We start from the raw sequence: 27074 nt of genomic DNA on the forward strand, positions 1-27074 counted from the left end.
ATAAAAACCAACACTGAGCAATATTGTTGTCAGCCTGTCTATTCAGGAAAATTGTTTTTTTTAGGTTGAATATAAATGACACAAAGCCAAGATTACATCATTGTGGCTTTTAGCTGAACAAGCCCCACAGACCTACTGGCTGATGGTAATTATTCAGCAACAAGGTTTTTAAATGTTTTCATCCAGCTTTATCACTATAAATACAGATTTTAAACAAATTCACTTGTACAAATCTACGCTCCCGCTTTATTCCAGAGGCTGCCCACTTGAAGCAAATAAACCAACTTTATTTACAGTATAAGTGGATATAGTGTCTTGGTTTATTTTGATATCTTTTTTTGTTCAATGTAAGAGGGAGCAGAAATCTATCCCAGCAGAACAGTCATAAATTGTCCAATTGGCTAGATGCGTGGGGATTTTAACTGATTGCTAATTTATGTCGAGATTCGGCTTCATGATCTTCAGGAAGACCGTTGTGGCAAACTGTTTGTTGCGCTAATAACTCATAAGGACATATTGCCAAAATACCATTATGATCAGTGGGCTGGTTTGGGTCCTTGAGCAAGCCTATAGATGCTCTGGTGCACAAGATGGCTCTCTCATTGTACCCAGCACTGCAAGTACCGCTTCTTGGCAGTGACATATGCATGTGCAGTTAAACAAAGAATGTGCCTCCATGTTCATGTGAATCATTGCCAGGAAGTAGCACCTGTAACCATGGATATGCTAGTTCAAAGGTTACTTCCTCTACGCAGCTCCCCCCTACAGTGCTACTTGCATGGAGCAATTTCAATCATCCAAACAAGCCCAAAGACATGAGACAGTTTAATAATACTTTCATCAGAGGAGACGGACTCATACTTTACTTGCGATGGCACAAACCACAGGTTGTGCTATCACAAGTGGCACAGGCTTGGAGCATATTCTCATGAGTTTAAAAGGTTTTTATTGCTTTGTAATGTGAATGTAAAACCCATACTGGCCAAACCGTTTCCTTCGCATTACAAATCTGTTTTCTTCTTTGCATTACCAATGGTCACACATTCACATAAATGGGGTGAGGGGGGCACCGGAAGGACAGGAAAGGCACAGAGGCAATTTAAAGCTCACATATGAAAACGTTCTCAGAGATTGATCCATTAGATTCCACAAATCTCTGCATTTTTGTATTAATTCACTGCAAATATTACTACCAAAGAATATCACCTCTATTTTCCACCCATTACACAGACAGATTTTGCATGTTTCAAACACATGCACAATATTCCTTATACCTTATTCAAATTGCCTGCATACATTTGCATGGTTTATGCAAATGTATGTATTTCTTAACCTAGCTGCTGTGCGAGAGAAAATATATTTAAATAAGAAATAAAATAAATAATATGTGCATAGGGGCATCCTGACCCAACTGAGCAGTCAGCATTTAGGCCTTCCCCAATGAAGCTATTATGTCACATGCAGAGACCACTTGGGAATCATTTCTAACTAAGGAAGTCACTTTATCCACAATTCACCTGAGTGGCTTATAGGTTTTTCAAACAACCTATTCCAATGGAATGCTATGGAATGAGATATTTCTGCTACACTAGCATTTCTTTAAAATATTAGAATTTAAGGCTTTCGTATTTTTAAAAAACACATTGAACTTTTTCTTACCACTAAGATGTTTGCAAGTACCAAGCCTAGGCATCCAGATGTTTGGCTTTCAGTAACATTCATATTTGCAGAAACATGAAACTTTTGAGAAAGAAAATACACGCAATATGGATTATATTAGTGGTTTTTTTTACCACTGAATTGATATTGCCGATCAGAAGGTCAGCAGTTCGAATCCCTGCGACGGGGTGAGCTCCCGTTGCTCGGTCCCTGCTCCTGCCAACCTAGCAGTTTGAAAGCACGTCAAGTGCAAGTAGATTAGTAGGTACTGCTCTGGTGGGAAGGTAAACGGTGTTTCTGTGCACTGCTCTGGTTCGCCAGAAGTGGCTTAGTCATGTTGGCCACATGACCCAGAAAAACTGTCTGCGGACAAACTCTGGCTCCCTTGGCCAGTAAAGCGAGATGAGAGTTGCAACCCCAGAGTCGTCCGTGACTAGACCTAATGTTGGTCAGGGGTCCCTTTACCTTTACCTTTACCACTGAATTGATATGTTTTCCCAAAAAAGAAAATGCTAAATTGAGACACAATATGATGCAGATCTCAACATTTTAAAATAATCACAATGTTTAGCACCAAATGTCTGGTTTCCTGACTTGCTGGAACAGATCCAGAGTGCTTCAACAGCAGCACTAGGTACAAGAGTCCTAACACTTTGGGGCAATAACATATTATTTTCCTCTGGCGCTGACAGCCAACCACAGCCCAAGTGATGACACAATAGATTCTTATCCATGCATTGCGGGTGTGATAGATTACACAGACAATCATCGCATGCCTGTTCACATGTGGGGTGGGATTGGTTGTGCAATCTGCTATAACACAAATGCAGTAGGGCAAAATACAAACATTGTCTTCCGTCCACCTGTAGAACATTAGCAGGCTTCCTCGTGGCTGTATTTTTCTGCCTATGTCATTAAGAATATAAAAGCTAGAATTTCCCAATACCGTATTCAATATTGTATGAAATCCAGCATCGATCCCACTCACCCTAAAATGAAGATGATCATAATCTGAGGATTAAAAAGCAAGCTCATTAATGTTCTTGCAACAGGTATAATAGGAATGACAACCTGAAAAGACAGTCTGTAAAGCAGATCAGTTTCGTGCTTTGACTCCCCAAGACAAAAGCATTTCCCTCCATCAGATAGAGAGGTGGGGTAAGACTGTATGCATACATGCTGAAGTTGTAAGGAACTGACTCCCCAGGGATGAGTCTTGGTGCCACAAGATAGACCATAGCATAGGAAACAATGTGTGAATATTCAATTGTTGCATCCCATTTGTGCAGCAGGCTTCCTGTTGTGCAACTGGGACACAACCCTTCCTTTTTCTCCTCTGCAGCCACCCACATGCCCCGAAAATCTGCTCTGGACAGCTAGCCTATCAGAGAAATTTCAGAAATTACAGAATAAAAACTGACATGTATTGAGAAGGGCTGAGCAAGTGAAGGCTGGAGTGTGAATGCTGGGTTTGCAAGAGAACCACGAGAGAAGGACAAAGTAGCCCATAAGCAGGAGAAAGTGTTGAAGGAGGAAAAAAGATGAGGATGAAGGATAAAGAATGTTGCTATGTCAGAAGGCCATTGCTATGCCACATGACTCAGCCAGACAGAAGAGCTGTTGTTTAGGAATGCTTAAAGTATAAATATTACTGTGTTTTTAAAACCCAGTATAGCACTTCCTCGCTGTCTAAAGTGGGGGTGGGGGTGGGCTTAAGTGGCATCCATTGCAATGCTAAGTAAACACTCTGTTGACATGTGGCTGACCTCTGGAATCTGGATTTTATCCATCCAGACTGAACCCACAGGTTATTGTGTATTGAACCCCAATATTACACCAACAGGGGGAATCTTTGGAGCACCTAGTGTTTGTGTGGGTGTTCGCAGGAGGGAGGAGAGGAAAGGAAAGGAAAGGAAAGGAAAGGGAGTCTGCTGGTGAGACACTGAATGTTGCCTGTTAAAATTTGCTATGTCCAGTTAAGAACTGCCAGGTCCGGAATCTGCATGCCAGTTTGGACTCGTGGTGTGGACTCAGTTCATGTGGGCACAATCTGAATTTGCAGCAGATACTCATAATTAGGGCTTAAGGCTGAAACTGATGCACAGGAGCTCATCTTGAGTTTCAAGGTAAGAAGATGACAAGCTGACGACATGCAATGGCAGGAAAGATTCAGGACAGGACAGATTAAGCATGAAGGTTTCACAAAATGCCAAGCAGAAAAAAGTACTTATAGGCCAAAAAGGAAGGAAGGAAGGAAGGAAGGAAGGAAGGAAGGAAGGAAGGAAGGGTTGGAAGAGGACTTCACACTGGAATAATAGAATTGTAGAGTTGGAAGGGAAGTATGCCAAAATTAAATATCTGTTGTATAAGCAGACCCAGATGAGTCCAGCGAGCAGAGGAAGAAATAGCGGTGTAGCTAACTCCCCTCAGATTCCAGCAGCTGTACTGCAAACAAGCAACAGCACTGATTTTAGTTAAATTAGGACTCTCACCCATGGCACTTGACATGAGGCAGTTCTGCAGTATTTCAGTACACAGAATATGCCTTGACTTGCATATGTCACACCATTTTAAGATGACAGGTAAACTGGAAATCAGTATGATTTGTGTCTTAATGCTATACTAATGCCATCTGAATATCTTAGTGGAGGCACACCTGTTTCTTTGTTTTAAGTATGCGGTGTGTGTTTGGGCCAAACGAGCAGTGACATAAAACATGTGATTGCATTTAATGTATCTAGTTTATTTCTTCTAAATAAAAGCAGGGGCGGAGAGGCCAGGATTGGGGATGTGGTACGTGGGGATTGGAGGTGTAATAATCTGTCCCCCTTGCTGCAGTCCTGATAAATATCCATCACTCAAAGACGTGATTAGACCTGGGAGGGAAGCTTCCATTAGCCTCTCCTCCCTCCCATGATGGCTGTTATAATGAAAACAACAGGCATGTTAAATGCACCTTTAAAGTCTCAACTACCTGGGCCCTTTGTGGATATGCTTCTGACATGTATAAGAGGTAAGAGAAAACAGATACATCTATAGAAGTAAATAGGAGAATCTGAACATCCATCAGTTGCTCATGTATCATTGATAAAGTTCACAAAACAAACACAGCACATGACCCAACCAAAGTTAAGCATTTTAAAATCCCCATCCCCATTTATTCCAAATGATACAAATTTAAGGACATGATTAACATTCTAATGGAAATCAATGGAACTTCATAGCATTTGATTCTAACGGCACAGTGCCCCAATGGAAAAAAAGGCTGAGAATGATGCTTTTTACTCCAATTTGACAGTTATGAGTCTTTCAATAAGGTCGCAGTCTTAATACTTTCCAGGGAATAAGCCCTATGGAAAACAGTGGGACTTACTCCATTCGTAAAGAAAAGCAAAATAGCATCACTCTTCAATCATTTTCCATCCCCTGCCTGAACAGTCCCTTAAAATATCTAAATATTTTTGTACTACTGCAAATATTGGGACTCCCCTGAGCTTGCTGATGCCTCCCCCTTGTGCCTGGGTTCCGGCTACATAAGGATCAGAACGCAGACGGTTACTCGAAACAAATCGTAATCCCAATCCTATGCGTGTATTGCATACCATGAATACATTGGTTCGGAGGGGCACACACCCCTGTAACTGCTTAGGATTGCAGTATAAAGCTGAACTATTTTAGATTTTTCAGTAAGGGTTATAGTATAAAGTATTAATATGGCATACATTTAAAAAATGAGAGCAAGATATAAATATTTCAGGAGAATCTACAGTACTTTATACATTAATAGGCCACACTGGTATACACTGACCCTATTAAATGCAATTTTTCAGGCCAATGGTGATTGGCATTAGATACTGACATTTGAAGAATTGCCATTATATTGATTTTGCTCTTTGCATTTAAATAATCGACTGGACAAAGTAACACTGGCAGAAGTTAGCTGTCATTTGGTAAAGCAATTAAGTACTTAAGGGGGGGGGGGGAAGCCAGAATATTGAAACCATTCAGTAATCTTTAAGGACATTACAACTGTAATCAGTTTTGCAGCCCTTAACTCAACAGGCAGATAAATTCCATCAGTAGGAACACAGAGACTGGCTTAAAAGGGACTATAGAGCCTGGAGTGAACATTGCAAATTCCACGATGTTACGCCCACAAAGAAATTCCAGCAGGCAGCAGATGTTTAATAAATATTGTTGCATTATGGAAGTTTTAAGATTTGAGTAGAATTATACAATACACAATACAAGTATGAGAGGCCACCTGGTGGCCATAGGAATCAATTAAACTTGAAAGAGAGATGAGCAAAATATGTTCAGCGCTGATGAATTAAAAAGCATACAAATACAGCCTCAGCTGGAATTCAGGAGTGAACTGGAACTATAAGAAACAAACTATCCTTAGGAACAGATCCTTCAAGCAGGAGGAAATCAGGCTTGGTGGACAATTAATACAATAAGCTAAACAAATCCCTAATACAGTAATTAGAGTTTCTTGGGCTGTGCAGTCATTTGGCTGATATTCAGCAGACGAGACAGATGCACATTTAAAACTAATACAGAATTTCTTAGACCTGGCAGCACTTACAAAAGGCTCAAAGCAAGCAAAGAAGGTGTGGACACTCTTCATGGCAGTGACATTGATCTGGTTTGGGGATAGAGAGGGAATTTTCAAACAGGTGTAGCCTTTCTTATCCCTGTGTGGCAAGCTGCACTTGCAAAAATTCAATTTCTCCACAGATATTAAGGCAAACCACCCTCGTTGTCACCATCCAGACAGAAGCGAGTCATCATGGAATGAAATATAACCAAACCACATCCATTCTGCTCACTTTATACATCTTGTTATATGTGACGTTAGAAAACAAGGAGTTTTCTTTATTTCTTGCTATTGGAACTTTTTGGGGGGATTTATAGACTGCTTAGTCATGAAATTCGCTAAGTGGTAGACACTACAAAATTACCGACAAAAACACAGCTAAATCCACATTTTTAAAAAATGTATAAGATTACTAGCAGTGAAACTTTAAAACAACAACAACAGTAAAGTAAATAATATGTCTGTGTGGGCTTGCTAAAATAAAGAAGTTTTCAGCAGGCATCTAAAACCGTCATAATGTGTGAGGTTGCCTTCCTAACGGAAAATTGATGTAGATGCTCAGTTTCTCATGCATCCATGTTGTCATTATGACGGTCTTCTGGCCGCTATTTTACTATTTGGATATGTCTTTTTATGCAACTTGGGGCCACTTAACTTCTCTGCAGCTGTAGGACTTACCCGCGACTAATTATGCCCTACTGAATCAGGGCCACTCTTTTCCAACTGGGTCACTCCCAGGCATCATCTCAAAAATATTTCTTTCAGATGTCCAAATACTTGAAGGTCAATCCTTTTGGATGCCAGCTGGGTGAATATATATTGTGGAGAAGATAACAAACTTGCTATAGTATATGATTGTTAGTATGTGTCCATGATACATCTACCGTAACAGATGCAAATTTAATTAAAAACACAAATTAGTTTTCAGAGTTTCTGGACGAGATATATTTAATACCTCTGCTACAATGTATGCAGAGTTTTTCTTAAGGTTTGTGTTATATTAAACATGGAAGCTGGCTATTGCATCCTCCTATATACAGCCAATGGAATTCAGGAAGGATATTTAAATCAGTGTGGAGTAACTGAAGGTTGTCTATAGAGTTTGGGTCATATTCTATTACTTATTTCTTTACTTCATATACTGTGAATTCTTGTGTTAACATGGAAGAAGACAAATGAAGTGCAACAAAACAGACTTTTTGGTTGGGCTTTAAAAAAGCACAGCTTGATTAAAGTTTTCTAATGTTGGCTAGCTATTAAATATTTTGTCATTTGCATCCGTTTTGTTACATTTGTATCCATTTACGGCTACAGCCTGACCTATTTACTGTCATTCGCAAGACATCTTTGTGCACCTTCTCAAATTTGTTGTGTGGTATTTATTAGTTTCCAAAAGGATTTAAAATGAAACAAAACAAAAACTTAAACATTTTTAGTTATGGGGGGGTGTATGTTGGGAGTTTTAGATATACATAAATTATATAGACCATAAATCCTCATGAGATTTACACTAACCCTACTTAAATTGTCAGTTTCTTCTGGTAGAGACTATTGTAGAAGAGGAATTACCCCTGATCTAGAGGAGCTTTGGGTAGATCATATTTTGTGGTATTGACATTACCAGTTAAAGTTCTAATCAGTGAAACAGCAGCTTTGATCATTATAATAACAATAACCCAGCCACAACCTCAAGAAAGGCAATATTTTCCAAGATCAAAACCCCGTCAGGTGAAGCAGCTCATCTAATCTGTTAAGTGATGAGAATGAAGCCCACAGCTTATGTTGCCTCCCCCCCCCCAAGGATACGTAGTCTTGCAAGTTGGGGGGGGGGAAACCCACGTGAAGTTTCAGACGTCTCAGTTCTCTCAACATTGATACACGCATAAAAGTACCTTGTGGGAATCCAAGTGGTCATACACACAGAGTATAAGTATGGAAGGGCAAAATATGGTAACATATTTTGTATAGCTTTTCCTGCCTGTAACATACACTTCTATTTAGGGAGGAAAGCAACAGATAAAATGGCTTAGAGTATTATTGCTATGCTAGTCGCAGGTAATGGGGGAAACTGAGGACACTTTATGATAATATTTTATGATACTGCTGTTTGTTTTTACGGTTATCTTTGTTTTTAGTTTTATTGTGATTTATATTTTTATGTATAAGCCAACTAGAGTTTGATTGTATCATAGAAAGGCAGAATGTAAATCCAAATAAATAAAGCACATGAGCTTTATACGCCACTGCAAGACACACAGAGTCCATGGTCAGCTAACATTATTCAGTTGATAACTGATTGTGAACCATGAATTCTGCACAGGTGAAGGGACCATTTTCTCGCTCTTTTGGCACAATGCTAAAAGCAAGCACCAAGCCAGGAGCATTACAAATATGTGCAAAGGACCTCAGCCCTATTTGTTTGTTTGGTATCTATAGGTTTCAAAGAAATGATTTGGTGCTGTAGAATGTGTACCTGGAAATCAATATGCACACTGGCCTCTTCCAGTTGACACAGCATCAGTCTGAAAGGGGTCTATGTGCTTTTTAATGTGGTGAAAGTCCCAAACCACCTGTCAGCTAGGGAGGAGGTCATGGTTGTGACTAGAGGTAGAGGCTAGCCTAGGCATTATAGAGAACCCTTCAGGTGGTGTGGAACCCACAGGCACGTAATACATTAGTGGTGGGGAACCTGTTCTGCTCGACAGGCCAGACCCTTACCTTCTGACCTCTAGAGGGCCAAATCTGACACCTGGACAGGGCTACCCAGCTGTCAATCACTTGATGTCTGGTGACACTGCACTTTGAAGTCCCAGCTGTTGGGACTTCAAAGCACAGTGGGTATTGAAAGCCCTTTTGCAAGCAGCCTGGAAGTTTAAAGAGTAGTACAGGGCTGTTTGAAAAGGGGCTGGGAACTGGTACATGCAACCAAAGTGATCAGGATTTAATCCCATTCACCAATTGCACCGAGGGCTGCATCCTATTGCTTTGGCTATGTGCATCTGTACCCTTGCTGGGGAGCTATTCCCAGAAAGGAACAGGTGTGTGTAGCCAAACTGAACAGGAGGAACCTCCTTCTGTATCATGCTCAGTTTGGCTGCATTGGCCCCAGCAGGGAAACTGGTGTACACAGCCAAAACAGAATCAAACCCTGTTCTCCACTGCTCACCAGCTGATGTTACCACTCATCAGAATGATGTCAGTTGATTGCCAGGTAGGTGTGTTTTCTAAATAGCCTTACAGTCCTGATTTGACCTGTTGGGTGAAGACTGGACCATGGGCTCGAGAATCCTCACCCCTGGAATACATGAATAGGGCTGTAGATGACTCAGTTTCTTGAACCATGTGTCAGAAAGCATATCTGCCACCAGAAATATTAGTTCAATAAGAAGGTATCACTTTTCCTACTTTGTTTTTCTGAGAAAATGAAATATCTTTGAAAACAGATGTGATAAATCACATCTGATGTGTGGTTTTTCTTCCTCATTGCTGAAAATGACATGTTGTGGAGAGGGTCAGACAAATTCATCCTATTACTAAAAAAAAGTATTTTGGAGGTTTTTGGTGTGTGTGTGTTTGTTTGTTTTTAGCAAGAAGCACTGATAGCAGTTAACCCATTTTCTTTTCCCCTGGATAATATAGTTTACCTTCAACAGCCCAGAGATGGGGGTTGGAAACATGGGACACATTTTTCTGCTACTGAAATAATAATACACTTTAAAACCACATGAGAAGCCCTGCTGGAATAGCCAACCATTATAGCATCCTCTTGTTTGCTTGAGGGAATTAGACACTTCAATAAAATATGGTGAGTTTCCAATGTCCCTTCTTGGGCAAAGCACTTGAGTGGCTAGTCATGAACCAGATCCAGGTCTTCATGGAGAAAACCGAATTTCTAGATCCATTTCAATCAGGATTAAGGCCCTGTTTTGGCACAGAAACTGCTTTGGTCGTCCTACATGATTACCTCTGTCAGGAGAGAGACAGGGGAAATGTTTCTTTGTTACTTCTCCTTGACCTCTCTGTGGCTTTTGATTTCCATCGACCATGATGTGCTACTGGAGCGGCTGTCTGAGTTAGGGGTGGGTGGCCCCACTTTGCAGTGGTTCTGGTCCTACTTGGGTGGTTGCTTGGGGAGTGTTCTTCAGCCCTGTGGAGTGGTCAGGTTGCTCACTGGGACAAGGCAGCTTGAACATCAATCCTGGCCCAACTGTACTGGCTGCCAATTATTTTCTGGACCCAATTCAAAGTGCTGGTTTTTACCTATAAAGCTTTAAATGGCTCAGGATTGCAATACCTCAAGGACAGCCTTTCCTTCTCTGAACTGACCCAGATTTTGTGATCACACCCCCTGTGGCCTTCTTTGTGTTTCCTCGGCATGAGGTCTGCATGGGTAGGCAAACTAAGGCCCAGGGCCGGGTCTGACCCAATCACCTTCTAAATCTGGTCCGCAGACGGTCCAGGAATCAATGTGTTTTTACATGAGTAGAATGTGCCCTTTTATTTAAAATGCATCTCTGGGTTGTTTGTGGGGCCTGCCTGGTGTTTTTACATGAGTAGAATGTGTGCTTTTATTTAAAATGTATCTTGGGTTATTTGTGAGGCATAGGAATTCATTCATCCCCCCCCTTCAAAATATAGTCTGCCCCCCACGAGGTCTGAGTGACAGTGGACCGGCCCCCTGCTGAAAAGGTTTGCTGACCCCTGGTCTAGAGGGTGGCAACGTCTGAATGGGCCTTTTCTGCAGTGGGTCCCCGCTTGTGGCATGCTCTCCTCAGGGACGCTCACTTGGTACCTTCATTACATATCTTAAGGCACTAGGCAAAAACAGGCTGATCCAGCATATTTCCTGTCTTTCCAACTCACTCATCCATTCTTACTTTTGTTCATCAGTCACAGTGCTTGGGATTATGCTACTCCATAAAAAGATGTCCACACTTGGGCATAGATTTCTGGACGCAGCACACACCAGTTATTATGGTTGAGGGAGGATGTGAGGAGTGGCCAAAGCTCTTAGATAATTTATTTTTAAGACAAATCATGGCCAACGTTCGCTTGGTATGAAATACTATTTGATGCAAGTATGTACTGTGTTTATGTTAGAAAAACTAACACAATTTAACAGTGTCTTTGTTAGCATTTCTTAATTTAAAAAAACATTTTTATTTTATTTTTTGCAAAAAGAGATATTCAAATCTGTCCCAGAGAAATGTGCTTTTAACTTGCAGCACACCCTTTTCAATCAGCATTAGACGCTGAAGTCATATTTTACAAAAAGCTGAAGGCTGCAATTTTTGCCATTTAGGCTAAAAGTTTATTAGCAAACCATAATCACTATCCTGATTGCAATTAAAAAGGCTCCCAAATGGGTCAACATGCTTAAGTGCGATATGCAATCATTTAGATTTTAACATGATGGTTATTACTTATTACCAGGATGCACAATGAGATATTGATTACTTTTAACCTTTAGATCTAAGGATTCAAGAAAGGTCAAGGCAGTAGAGTAGTCTACCTTTCCTGTCTAGTAAACCTATGGCCTTTAACAGAATTCTAATGATTCTAGTTGGCAAGGCAGATCTGAAATTAGTTTATTCTCTTGGCAGACAGAAATTATGACATATTTTTAAAAGTCTGCACAGAGAGCATATTTTGTACTTTCTGTTACAAGCCAAGTCATAGAATCATAGAATTTTAGAGCTGGAAGGGACCCAAGGGTCATCTAGTCCAACCCCCTGCAATGCAGGAATCTCAGCTAAAGCATCCATGACAGATGGCCATCCAACCTCTGTTTAAAAACCTCCAAGGAAGGAGAGTCCACCACCTCTCGTGGGAGCTGTCCTCAGAGCTGTTGAGAGCATATAGAGGCCATGTGATTAATTTCAGCTTCTGTTAGTGTTAACTGTTTTAAACCCATCCTTAGTCAACAGAATAGAGTGTGAGGAACACTTATTTGTAACATTCTCTTTTCTTTCTTTCTTTTGCAGGTATATAGTTTACACCAGAGATGGGGAACCTGTGGTTCTCCAAATGTTGCTGCATATAACTGCCACCATCCCAGATCATTGGTCATGCTGGTTGGGGCTGATGGGAGTTGGAGACCAGCAACATCTGGAGGGCCACAGCTTCCCAGTTCTGCTTCATACACAGACATTAGCCCTATTCAGGCACCAAAATTCTATATCCTGTATTCATGTGAAGGGAGTGACTACTGGGATGAACCTGCTAGGTCTGTCCCCTTTGAAATTATCCTCCTTCAGCTGATGGGTAAATGTGTAGAGCAGGAAGCCTCCTGTACTTGTGAGTGCTCCCCACAGAGGTGTATCATGGGGGTGCCAGGGGGCTGTAGCCTCAGGTGCACAATTTTGAGGGGACACAAACCAGGTGCCCCCCCCACGCACCCCGGCCCATTGCTGTTCTCCGCTCGCCAAGAACCATGCTGGCTGCTCAGGCAGCTCAGTGTGGCCCCACTTTGCTCTGGTGGGGAGTATAGCACCACAGTGTTGAACCACACCTTCCGGGTGACAGTAATCAACGCTATGCCACTGGCTCCCCACATGGTTGTTCTAAAATGCGAGAGATTCCACAAGCACAGGAGGCTCCCCAGTTCACCCAGTCACTCAGCTGGTATTCATGAAGGGTGAGTTAGTGTTCTCATTTCTGAAGCCTCCAACCCATGTAATTACAGCACACAGGAGCATCAGAATACACAGAGACAACTATAGTGAACTCTCAAACGCACAAAACCACGCAGAATTTTGGTTGCAATCTTTACCCACTTACCTGGAAGTTACCCCATTGAACTCAGCAGGACTGACTTATCAGGAGGCTGCACAGGAGATGAATCAAGCCTAAGAACCGAATATTTTGGATGTACACTGAAGGCACCAACCTTCAACTATTTCAACCATTTCATACAGTATTTGCTATACAGTTTGTAATTTGGGATGGCGACTAACCATCAGATGTCAAAGAAATAAACACCTAAATGAAATTTAGAAGACATCTGAAGGCAGCCCTGTTTAGGGAAGTTTTTAATGACTGATGTTTTAATGTATTTTTAATCTTTTGTTGGAAGCTGCCCAGAGTGGCTGGGGAAACCCAGCCAGATGGGCAGGGGAGAAATAATAATTATTATTATTATTATTATTATTATTATTATTATTACCCTATACTTCACTTTGTCCTCCATCCCTACATTTAGAATAAATAATATAATCAAACGAATCTGTCGTATGTACAAGATAAAATAATGTGCCCGGCACTAGTTGAGCTACTGGTATTTTCGCTTTCGTTCGCTTCGCTAACATTTGGGATGGCTTCCTGCCCTCAGATCCACAAACCAAACAGAGTTCACGCTTCAACTTCAGAAGAATTATGGGCAACAGAAACATATAACTGTTGCGTTACATTAATTTGCAGAACACTTGGCATTATCACTGCCAAGTAGTCAAATTGTTCCAGGTTGTTCCGGAAGGTTGTTATTAATAGCATGTTTTCTGAGGAAAGTTCTGTCTACTTTTGGAACTGCATTTCTGTTGCCAAGGAAACTCCTCTAAGCACAGCATTCTAGGAGCACACTACTGCTTTTGTTTGGCAGGATCCTATTCATATCATCTAAGTAAGCACTTTACACACACTTCAGCCTGCAGTTTCAAACCTTTAAGTACATTATAGCTGACGGTTTCCCCCCCCTTTGCACAGACTTTGCGTCCCCCACCACCATACTTTTACTTTCCCTAAATTATTTTAACAACGAAGAGCCCGGTACTACTCCCTCCCCTAAGCACGTTTTCATTAATATGAATTATAGCTTCATAGCTTACAACATTAGTCTTTTAAGTGTTAATTATCTTTTCACTCAGAAATTAATGTAGTCATTTCTTCCTGACTCCAGTCTACACTGTTGTTATTGGAGTTTGGAGCAAAACATGTCACTGAATCCTCAGCCAGGATTCTTCTTCTTGTTGTTGTTGTGTGATTAATCCTGGTCACATGGACTAACTCTGCCAAAAGGAGATCACTGAAGAAAGGTGACAAAGACAGTGATTTCCTGACAGCAAAGAGTAAGACAGGGCTGTCTAGAAGTGATGCAAATGAGGGGAACTTTCACCATGGTTTGTTTGATCCAGGAGGCCGCAGCTCTGCACAGAGTCAGAGCAAAAAGCTCATGGAGCACCAGCACACCCAGAGGAGGAAATGAACGGCAACTTCAGAAGTGCAGCAGTGCAGTTTCCCTCAACAATTTACCTGTGAAAATATAGTCACTCCATTTCCTCACAAATGATCACCACTGTTAAGCCCTACCCACCAACTTCCTATCCTGCTACTGAAAGCTCTGCTTTGAATGAACCATTTAACTCTGCAATGGTCTATCCTGTACTGATTAGTAAAGTTTGTGTTTGGTTAAAGATATACGATAAATAGGCACCTTAGAAATGATTTTAAGGGTGTTGGTGGCAGCTTAAGATGTTCAGACTGCAATTAATGTTGCCTAACTCCAGGTTCATTTTTTAACATTTTTTTAAAATGGGAAAATAATAAAGTTATAAGCTAATGCACTGCATATTGTTGTGTGCTTCTGATAGCTTCCAAAAGAAATGCAAGAAACACACATAATCTGATGCATGTTTATTCTGTTTACCCATGAGCTTCCTCAAGAGAACTGGTTCTTAGAGAAAGCAGAATTGCAGGAATTAAGAGCATTTTGTTACACAGATCTCAATTTTTCTAAAAGCAACAGATGTATTTGGGGGTTGTTGTTTTTTTTAAACAAACAAACATGTCCCCTCTTTGAAAATCACTATCATTAGAGGCAGGGATGGAGAGAAGAAACAGCTTTGCCCCTTACAAACATCAGCTGCAACTCTTAGCTTTTACAACATAAACCACTCAGGCACCTATATAGTGCCTTGAAACCACAACCCCCCCCCCCCCTTAAAGAATTCTGGGCACTGTAGGTTGTTAAGGCTTGCTGGGAATTGTAACTATGTGATGGATAAACTACAGTGCCCAGAATTCTTTGAGCAGGGAAAATGTGCTCTGAATATGCTTTTAAGATGTAGTGTTCATGCAATCTGTGAAGCAGGCTGGTGGGCAGGTTTATGTGGGAGCACACTCCTTCGGATATAGGGGTCTCAAACTATATAGGGCTTTAAAGGCTTCAAAAATATTTCCCCTGATCTAAATCTCTCTTCCTGCCCACCCACCCCCCAAGCTGCTATTAGTCCCATCTAGGATAAATGGAGGTTCCTGTCCCCCCCCCCCAACCTCCAACTTTCTTTAGGAAGCATTCACTTCTGATGAACATTTGAATGCCATTTAGTCAAGTGTACTACCCCCTCTTTGATTGGACAGCCTCGTATTTAAGCTTTCCTGTTGCTAAATCAACACATTTACTCACAAATCATTACGCCAGGATCAGTATTTCTTGTACCCGCCATGGCACACACATCCTTGTTGAAGATTTAATCAGGGCACATTTTATGCAGTATGTATTTCAAGCACCTTAAATGCTTTTAATCAACCCTCCAAATGTCAAAGGAGATGCCAACATTTTTATATTTGTAAAGAAATGTTTGGTTAATTTTACTCCCTACATGCTAACAATTTTAACAATCATATCTTACTCAATTTAATGGGGTTTTAATCTAACGCACAATTAATCTTCTGGGGGAAATGTAAGGAATTATCATTAACTTTCTCTGTCTAGTACATTCATTTCTAATCTCCACAGCTCCAATAAACCCTGATTTGCTTAATTTTTGAACACTCCAGGCAGAAATCTTGCATCAATACAGAGGTTTCTATTAAAGGATTAATGAGAGGAGTTTAGACGCTTGGGCCAGATCCTATAAATCCTATGTAGGATAATTATCTGTGGATCTTTAAAGAATGCTTGGGAGATCAGGTCCTGGTATTATAATGACAAAAGGAGGATGAAGCCAAAATGAACCAGGCAGAAACTTAAGGGGGTCCTTGGCTTGGTACCACTGATGTCCTTTCGAACTCACATACCCCAATATCCCATGCAATACTTTGTTTTTCTGCTGCCACTGGTGTCATGGCAGTGACAGCAACACCACACACCACCATGTGAGCACCTGGCAGAAAGGGCAGTGAGTGGCAGCCCAGGTATGTTTGGCTGGGAAGGGTCTTTCTGAGTCTCCTGAGCCCCTTGGCCAATGCTTGACCTGACTGACAGCTGGTGCGAAGCCTGACCAAGCATACTCAAAAGATCTAGATACTCTATTCCTAAAGTAACTTAAAAGTAGGATAGCTAGAGTGAGGATAACTATGCAACAGGAGTAGAGTTTAAGACTGAAGACAGACACGTTTCTTACATTAATATTTCATGCTTCTTTCCACCATGGAACCTGAGCAGACCTACTTATATTTCCTAAGTGGTCCCCCATCCAGGCCCTGACCAGACCTACTAGCTTCAGCAAGATAGTGGTCTCTTGTGCCTTCAGAAAAAGAGTAAGCTCACAGCATGGTATATGTGCTGACAGCTCCCTTGTATTATTAGCATCAGGCCATAATACTGAATGATGAAATGTTATTCTTGCCTCTCCTACCTTGCCCACCCACCCAATTGATATTAATGCAGGCTCCTCCTCCTCTGCCAGCAAGCAAAGTGTCCGGAATCCAGGTGCCTGGGAGGGAAGCTGAATGAATGACCTCCCTCTGCCTCCAATGCCGCCAGCTGCAGGGAGCTTTTGTTTCCTAGGCTGAGGAGGAGGAGGAGGAGGTGGTTGTGGTGGTAGCATTATCGATCAGGCAGCTGAGCAAGTAGGGAGGGTCAAGAATTACATATCAGCATTCAATTCACCGGCACGCAAGAGAAAGACATCAATATAAAAAGAAGGTTGACAGTATTGACAGCCCTGTGGCTCACTTTCCATCCTACGTCAGCCTTTAGCCTAATATCGTATAAACTGAGATTTCAAAATGATTGCAGGTTTGTTTGGAGGCAGAAGGAGGAGAATTCTTCTTTGATATAAGATTACATTAAAGGCTTGAACCAACTGAGAACAAAAACTACGGCTCTGCTCTATGTCAATTTTACAAAGGCCTCCTATCGTCATCTATCAGGATAAAATCAGGGGAAGAAAGGCTTGGCTTGAATCGGTATGGAATTAGAGAAAAACATCACTGGGGATACATGCTGAACTGTGAATATACAGATAATTTTCTCATACCTAGTTCTGGCATCGCTATATTGTTATTATGCATTTAATGTATGCTCTTGCCTTGCAATGTACTTGTTTTATTATAGATCTTTCCCACTTATAGACTCCTTAGAGGCAAAGATTACTGCTGCCAATAGTGAAAACACAGCAGGTAACCTGGCAGAGAAGGTTTGCTGAGCTAGCTCAGCAGTGCAATTACTTATCAATTCAATAACTAGGAGGAAGATTCTGTAGATTTAAGAAATCTACCCCCAGAAAAGAAGAAGTGCAATGAACTGGCATCTGTACAGTATAGTTGTTAGTGGAGCAACATGAATTAAAGCAAGAGAGAAACGTGATTCCAATCTTCCCATGATTTATTTCCTGTAGTTTCTGCATGGGGAACGACCAAATTCAACAGCTCAACATTCAGTCGATATGGTTCAACACTATGGCACTATGCTGTCAATAATATATGCATTCCACACACAATCTGTAAATGGAAACTCAAATTCTGCCTACTCAAATGAGCCCTCATGTGGTGGCAGCTAGCATATACCACATCACTAGAAAGGTTTCTGAAGGAACAGTCTATTGTGATATATACCGGCCATCACTACATAGGGATGCCTCCACCAGAAGCATTCACCATGAGACACAGACACAATATCACCCAGCCAGATGGGCGGGGTATAAATAAATTATTATTATTATTATTAACCAAATAATGTGTGAAATGACCCTAACAATTTATTCAGGTATCAATCACATGTTCCTGGGAACTTGTTGAAACTGTTTTAAAACCTATATTGAGGAACATAGGAAGCTGCCTTATACTGAGTCATACCAGTGGTCCATTGACCTCAGTATTGTATGCACTGACATACAATACTTTTTCAGACAGAGGTGTCTCCCAACCCAAGCTTGAGAGGCCTCAGGTTAGATCTGAGACAGGCATGCAAAGCAGATGTTATGTCACTGAGCTACGGTCATTCCCGAGGGAAACTGCTAATATTAGAAAAAACTTTTTAAAAGGCTATTATTATTATTTGCACCACTGCTTCTTAAAATGCTAGTGTTTTGTTCATGAGGGAAATGTTTCTAGGGCCAAATGAAACCTGGGTGAAGAATTGCTTTCGCCTAGCTCACACATTTTAGTTTCCACCACTTCATTCAGTCATGGGAAATAGCTACTTAGGGTGGTCATATGCAGCCCAAAGGCAATTTGAGGGTGGATTGTTAGCAGGGGGAAAAAACTTACAAGAGAGGGAAAGGATTAAGCACAATCACATAATGCTCTTCTGTAAGCTGATTGCAACCTTGGCAGCTGTACTGCATGCTGGGGGGAGGCTTATTGGATCAACTGGTGTGTCAGGTAAACTGGTGTGCTTTCAGAATTTGTGGAAAACCCGCATAACAAAGTGGCCTCTATGAAATGTTGTAATGACCACAGCTTGCTTTCTTTCTTTCTTTCTTTCTTTTTCTTTCTTTGTCTTTCTTTCTTTCTTTCTTTCTTTCTTTCTTCTTTCTTTCTCATTACAGGTACGTAGCCGTGTTGCTCTGCCATAGTCAAAACAAAATAAAAAATAAATCCTTCCAGTAGCACCTTAGAGACCAACTAAGTTTGTTCTTGGTATGAGCTTTCGTGTGCATGCACACGAAAGCTCATACCAAGAACAAACTTAGTTGGTCTCTAAGGTGCTACTGGAAGGATTTTTTTTAAAAAAATTATTTTGTTTTTCTTTCTCATGTTCACGTTAAGCTCCGTGTCAGCTCCCCCATTTGTACAATGGAACAAGAAGAGCAGCTACAAAGGATTAAATCATGGGAATCTTAGAGTTGGAAGGGGTCCCAAGGGTCATCTAGTCCAACTCTCTGCAATGCAGGAATCTCAGCTAAGCATCCATGACAGATGACCATCCAACCTCTGTTTAAAAACCTCCAAGGAAGAGAGTTGTAATCTCCTTTCTTGCAGCTTGAAGCCATGTTACAGTTGTAAAATCCTACCCTCCAGGAGCAGGAGAAAACAAGCATGCTCCCTCCTCCATGTGACAGCCCTTAAGATATTTGAAGATGGCTATCATATCTCCTCTCAGCCTTCTCTTTTCCAGGCTAGACATACCCAGCTCCTTCAAGCACTCCTCATAAGGCTTAATTTCCACACCCTTGATCACCTCGGTTGCCCTCCTCTGCACACATTCCAGCTTTCAACATCCTTCTTTGATTGTGGTGCCCAGAATTGGACACAGTATTCCAAATGTGGTCTGACTAAGGCACAATAGATTGGTACTATTACTTTCATTGATCTTGACATTATACTTCTGTTGATGCAGCCTAGAATAGCATTAGCTTTTTTGCTGGTACATCACACTGTTGACTCTTGTTAAGCTTGTGGTTTTTTATTTAAAAAACACTCACGTTTGATTAAATTATATATAAAAAAAAAGAGAAAAAGAAAACAACTTCTATTTGACCTTGAGTGTGCCATTTCTTGCATAAGAAATAAAAAGGCTAGAGGTAGTTGTTCCTTGTCGTTATACTGTTGCTGATTCTGTTGTTAGTTATTAATTTTATTTTTTATGATTCACAATCTGCTCTTTGAGATATGCCATAGCTCAAGCAATTCAAGGATGACAACTGTCAAAATTAGTCCAATAAAAATTGCCTAAATGAGGAAGATTACTGCATCCTGATATGTCTGTAGAAAGCCCCTCCACTCCCAAAATGCCCCCCCCCCCGATCTCCACATCACACAAAAGTCCAGAATGAGAGTTAAAATTGAAAGTACGCTTTTGGAGAAGTAGTTTGTTTTTGTTTTTTTGTTAAGCAAAAGTTATCAGAAACTGGAACAGCTCTTTCCCCCCTTCTCTTTCTTTATAAGGCACAAGGGGCTGTATCCTACACAGAGTAGACCCATTGAAATTAATGGCACAAGTTACGGATAACTATGTCCATTTACTTCAGTGGGGCTACTCTGAGTATGACTAACATTGGCTACAACGCAAGATTTGCAACCAATGCACAAGTTTACCATTACTGTACTTAATTCATTAAGGACACGTTCTATTAATGAAATAATATTTGTGTTATATATAACTACTGCAAAGTAAATGGGGGAAATCCTATATCCTGAAACAATAAGCTAAATCAAGGCACCCCAACCCTCACCGTTACTAACGTGGCATGAAAGATAGATAAAACCAGACGAAAGCTACAATCAAAACACATTTTCTAAATGTTACTATCATCCCCCCTCATTTTGTTCAGTCTACTTATGAATGCAGTTTCATCTGTTTCTATTCACACCAAAGACAAATCTTTGTCCTCCCATAGAATTGCACCAAATGGAATGTGATAAAGGGAACTTTCTCACAATTATGATGTTGGTGCAGGCTGTCAGCACAGAGGGGATGGAAATGAGGTTGGGGACAGGGAAGGGAATTCTAATAGACACCATGATATATACAATGAACGCAGGGCTATCCTGTGAGAGAAAGACTTGTCAAACTAATCAGATCTTCTATAGCTAGGTAAAGGCAGTAACGGAAGCGCTAACCTTGTAAAGATGCGCTGCTGCTCCTCTGACATCATCAGGTCATGGCTGTCTATCACTATGGATTCCATGTCAATCAGCCAATCCCAGAGCTCCTGGTATTCTGAATCAAAGTCCAAAAGGCTGCAGATAAGGAATAAAATGTATTATGCATACTAGGGTATAGCTGTTAAGACCTTGTATTAGAATATAGATATTCTCAAAAACGCATGATATCCCTAGCTGTTGTGGAAGAGATTCTTTATTTCAACAGGATAAATGAGAATTCAACTCCAGTGTAAGCCGTGACCTAAATCTTAGCAAACGATACTAGATTCTGTCAACAACAGCAGACATATTTCTCTTCCTTCAAAAACTTTAAAAGAAATGGGAATTACATACAGGGCTGCTTAATGGTTTTTAAAGTGCTAACATATTTAGCAAACTTCTCCGCGATGAGCATTATGTGCTATTATTTGCACCAAAACACTACTTTCACAGAAAAAAATGACTCAATCCATTTAGCCATTCCTCTGCTGTCTATCTGCCTATCTCTGCAAATATATCCTACGTTTATTTTCATGCATGAGTAGCTAGCATTTCACATAACACTTTAAGATAGGCTTGAGTGAATATGGTAAGCCAGTGAGAACCAAGGCCAGATACAGTATTAGACAGGTGTTCCCTACAGACATGTTAGAAACAAAGTAAGGACAGGAAGTCAAAACAATGAATCCTTGAATAGCCAGCAATCATTAAATTCAAAGGAGGATCACAACGGTTTCCAAGAAAATAAATCATTAGAATAAGGAGCTTAAAAGGATTATGTTATTCTCTATTGAAAGCCTAGTGAATAAGTAAAACACTGTGATACAAAAAAAGAAATGAAAAAAGAAAAAAGAAACAGAAGGTGCACATGAAAAACTGCAGGAATGTCTGAAGAGTGACTCTTAAAAAAGAAAAAATCATTTAGACTTGCTAAACTGCTGTCACTCTCCAAACCCTTACCTTTGGCTTTGAAGTACAATTATGAATCTAAGGACCATATGATAGTGTGTAGCATTATTGATTACCAAAACTATTAACTTGGTATATTTAGATTTAAATTATGTTATTTGCAGCCCCAAGGGAACCAGCGTATCCTGCAAGCAAAGCAATATTAATACTTGGGACATAAGTATTTGGTATCATCAATTGATGCTAAACTAGATTAAAAAAATCAGCACTCATATAACGCTTCTATTACGATCACACTTAGGGTTAGTTCTGCAATAATGATTGAAGCTATGGGATTATTTGTGATTCCACCCTGTGCATATACAGTAAAATCTGTTTTGGAATGCATCACTGTAATCCATACAATCAGTTTAAGGTTGAACCCAGATACTGGATTCCTGGTCCATCCAGGTCACAGGATTGCCTTTGAATAAGCTAGATGGGCAAGACAGTCCAAAATAGCAAATCATAGAATGGTAGAGTTGGAAGGGACTCTGATAATCATCTAGTCCCTGCATTGCAGAAATCTCAACTAGAGCATCCATGGCCAACAGATAGCCATCCAACCGCTGCTTAAAAACCTCCAAAGGAGAGTCCACCACCTTCCAAGGAGTCCATTGCTCTGTCAAACAGCTGTTACCATCGAAAGTTCTTCCTGATGTTTAGTTAGAGTATCCTTTTACGTACAAAGGTAAGAATCACACCTGCTACCCCCCCCCATTTGCCACCCACCACTAGCACACACACATCCCAAAAATTGTCCACAAGACTATTCTCCTGTAGAACAGAAGATGGCAACAAAAGAGCCCTATTGGCCAGGCTCATAAAGTCATGGCATTTTGAGTAGCATTCTCAATAGCAGACCCACTGTTGTGAAACTCCGCCACTCCTTACAAGCAGTTTAACCATGATGAGATCAGTTGGTGGTTGCCAAATGGGATGTGAAAAGCTGCATCCAAAGCAAATTGAAATGCAGGCTTAAAATGATCGATGTTAGGGGGCTGCAACTCAGTGAAAGAGCAGGTGTGTTGCCTGCAAAAGGTCCTGGGTTCAAAATACGGCACCTCCAGGTAGGGCTGGGAAAGACCCCATCTCAAATCTGGGTGATCCACTGCCAATCAATGTAGACGTTACTGAGCTAGATGTGCCAATATTCAGACATGGTATAAATTCCTGTGTTCCGAAAGCTTCCTGTGTTCCGAAAACAATAACTGCAACCATACAAACTGTGACGCCAACAAATGTGCTTTAAGTTTATTTAGTTCCACCAGCTGGATTGCAGGATTGAGTTGTAAGGAATGTATTTTAATTTGGTGGACAGGTAATCATAAATGCAGAGTTGCACACCTAATCCTCCAAATGCAAACATATTTCTTAAGGTGTGGACATTAATTCACTGTATGAAATGAAAATTCATGAGATTCTTTCTCATGAGAAAATCATCTTGTGAGTACCATTAACAAACAAAAAAATTAATGTGGAATTATTTTCACCAGCCAATTGTTCAAGTTTAACATTCTGTATAATTTCTAGTATTGTTATTCGGCTTGCATAATTTCTTTGTTAAAGTGCATATCCCATTTAGAAGTACTAAGGAAAGGCTGCATTCCATCAAAAACAATCCATTCATCCTTTTCTAGTAATCATCTGCTATATCTTTTTTTATCATACTTTTTGAAACCTTCATACAGTATCATACAGTATAGCGAACCAGAATGATTTCATAAAATGACCAAAGGTCTTTCAGTTCCACAAATTTTGATCTTTCTTCACTTTGGTAAGTTGCCCCATGCAAAAACTAGATATAACCTATGCTTATTACCTAAACATTCCTGCAATCAGCTATTCTTCAAAAAATTGTTATGAAAGAAGTTGCAAGAAATTAGTTAACTATTAGCCACATATGGACTAAACTTCTAGAGATAAACGAAGGCAAAAGCACAAGGTCATGTGCATAAGCAAGGGACTTTGGACAAAAACTAAGAACTTGGGGGGGAAATGGCTGTTTGTCTTAAGGATGTATGCCCATTCACGACCGCTAGAGGCTTTGATTCAATTTGCATGCATGCTAAGCATGGCTTAGCATGAATGAATAGAACAAAGGTTGTAATTACTGTGCTCTTCCCATGATCCTTCTGCTGCCATCCTGTCCAGGATGGCACCTAGACTTATGTCTGAACCTGGGCTTGTAGTTTGATTCACTCTAGACAAACTGCAAGCTGCAATCATGTTTTGTTTGTGACTTAATGCTCATGGTTTGTCTGGTGAGACAAACCATGAACTCTAGTTCAGATGTAATGCTAAGCCGTGTGTAGAGCAGCAGCAGCAACAAGACTAGGGAGGAGCATAGCACTATCTTCACTCTGGGAAAAGACAAACTTGCTCGCTTGCACTAAGCTGTGGTTTGGTTTAGCATTACCTATTGTTACTGGCCACCCCAATCTCTGCAGAGTGGTGCATGAGGTTTCAAGGGGTCTTGACACTCAACTAGGGTCTGTGTCCCTTTGGAGTGTGGTAGAGTCTGCAGTGTCTTTGAAATATGATTTATTCTGACGTATTTACATTGGAAGCTTTAAATGAAGAAAGATTTCACAGTATTCATATCTCAGGAGAAACCCGACCTTCACACTGGTGCAGCACTGGAGTCCAAAGAATCTTGCACATTATCTCTGTGCCTATGTCCCAGCCTGCCATGATGGTTCTACCACTGAAGTACTAGCTCCACCCTACTCCTTCCCAAAGATCCTTGTCAGGAAAAAAAAAATCCAAGCCAAAAATCCAAGTAAAACAACACTTTTCCCTGTGGGCACAGCCTGACCCCTCCTCTGTTTTCTTACATCATGGAAGCTGAAATCCTAAACCTTTCTCTTCCCATGGTAACCAGAAAAAAAAAATGTCTTGCCCTGATGATGGTTTTCATTGACGGGTTAATGACTTGCTTCCGGAACCTTTTGCCATTCTTGCCAACCCCTATGCGGGTGAGGTCTTGGCCTGGAAAGGATGCTTAGCCTTCACTACTTCAAAATTATCTAAACTCTTCCACTTATTACTTTCTAACATTTATTAACTCTGTTACCTGTTATCTGTAAACTGAGCCACTGTGAAAGAAAGGGCAGCTTATTAACGATAGACCAACTTCTGATCGTAAGAAGGGAAAGAGTGGCATAAAGGAGGCAATATTGCACAGGGAAGAAAAGAATCATACAGAGAGAGAAAAGGCAGCAATCAATTTTTAAAAAATGAGTAAAAGTGGGAAGGAAAGCTAGAAGAAATAAAAGTGTTGGCATCAAGAAAACAGTGGTGGAAGAAACATATTGAAAGAACGTTTAAAAAGAGAAATGACTGAAATTCCAGAACAATTTCTGTGAGCAGAAAGAAAGAAAGAAAGAAAGAAAGAAGAAAGAAAGAAGGAAGGAATACACACACACACACACACACACACACACACACACATATATATTTGGGGGGTGGGGGAAGTAACAAAGTGAAAGACAGAAACATTTGTATAAAAGATATAAAGAAGTGGGCAGAGTATACAAGATTCATTTATTTAGATTTTTGTTCAAACTTTCCACAAAACAGCTCAAGGTATACAGAGTTCTGAAACAAGGTTTTTCACATAACAATACAAAAGAGAGAGAAAATGGCAGAAAGATGAGGTGGCCTGAGCAATCTATACTTTCCTTATGCCGGGTGAAAATATATGCTGCTACACAATGACTAGTGAACTGTATACCAGCTGTGTCTGGGAAGAGGGGGGTGGTGGTGGTACACATTTCCAGAAAATGAAAAGGCAGCAGAAAGGCCAGCAGATAAGATTCAGGTATTCCAGGAAAACCCACCAGAACCCACCAATTGCATGTCCACATGTCACATAGTTGCACTGGTGCCAATCTACACAAGCTGACCAGAGACTATGTCTGTCACGTTTACATGCCCCAAATGTGGAACCAACACAATCAGGTGGGAACAGTAGGTGGTGCCAAGCTGACGTGAATCCCATCATGGGTAAAGCTTTTCTGCTCCCCCTTTTCCAATGGAAGAAAGATATGCAACCATGTAGTCGCCATGGGAATGTCATGGTGTGCTCTGACAAAGTCCAAGCGGATGCTCTCAAACATGCAGCTCCTTGGCTCCTGCTGCTCCTGCAACTATGTATTAGGCTGTCCTGGTTGACTGCCAGTCACATGTTGACACTTCCCTTTTGTTAATGGCTGTCCACCCCTTTCCCTGGCTGGTTGCATTGCTCCTTTTCATGCTGCCCCATCCTCCTTGGTGAATGGCTGCCCATTCCTGCACTTCCTGCACAGCCCCATTCTCTTCCCTTAGCTTATGCTGGGTTATCCAGGAGGGCTGATGGAGACTGTCTGGGGGTGTGTTTCCCTATGCCACTTTGAGAGCTCCACTGAGTCAGAAGAGGTATCAGAAGAAGATTCCCAGGTACAGCCCCTAGTGGAACAGAAACAATCTATGTGGTAAATACAGGTGACTAGGTGTGGCAACAATTCACATCAGTGAGGATGTTGTGAGGGACAGAGAGGTGAAGAGCAGGTGTGGTGCCCTTCTTGGCTTCATCTCCCTGTTGGGAACGCCCATCGCTGGTCTAGCATGGAGCTTCTCAGGCTGCCTGGTGTGAGTAGATGGACTTTTCTCAAATGGCTGTATGCAGGTCAGTTTTGTTGGATATGGGGTGGAGCTCCTCATGGACTGCACAGGAAAGGGTGGCCCTATTGACTGTTCCTGTTGGGAAATGGGCTGTGTAGAGCAAAAGGGGGTAGAAGAGAGAGCAAGCAACAAACAATGATCAGTTCCTGGAGACAGGTACACACAGGTGGCTGTAACAGAGCGGAGGAAACAGTGAAGGTGGTGCCACCACTCATACCTCAACCTTGCCTCCCATTGGTGGCAAGGGTTTGGAAAGAGCACCTGGCCTTGGCCAATCAAGAGCTCACCGTGTGCAGTGTTAGCCCTCTGTGGAAGGCACTGCTCCCTGCTACTGGATGGGAAGAGCACTAGGAGCAATATAGTTGAGGCAAGACCCAGTTTTCATTTATAGCAATCCAAGAGATACAGGAGAGGCAATCACATGCCAGTCATCCTTTGTAGCACACTTGTTCCT

General features: G+C 41.1%; 1 protein-coding gene across 1 annotated transcript in view; it reads right to left on the reverse strand.

Moving 5' to 3' along the window:
• The window catches only part of LOC117043806 (A-kinase anchor protein 6-like), a 200981-nt gene that overhangs the window by 52762 nt on the left and 121145 nt on the right, over positions 1–27074 (reverse strand). The window contains exon 9 of the mRNA XM_033143891.1: positions 20997–21103. Within this exon, the coding sequence (XP_032999782.1) occupies positions 20997–21103 (107 nt within the window). The remainder of the gene's footprint in view (positions 1–20996; positions 21104–27074) is intronic.

This window comes from Lacerta agilis, chromosome 1, assembly GCF_009819535.1.
Source record: "Lacerta agilis isolate rLacAgi1 chromosome 1, rLacAgi1.pri, whole genome shotgun sequence".
Lineage (NCBI taxonomy): Eukaryota > Metazoa > Chordata > Lepidosauria > Squamata > Lacertidae > Lacerta > Lacerta agilis.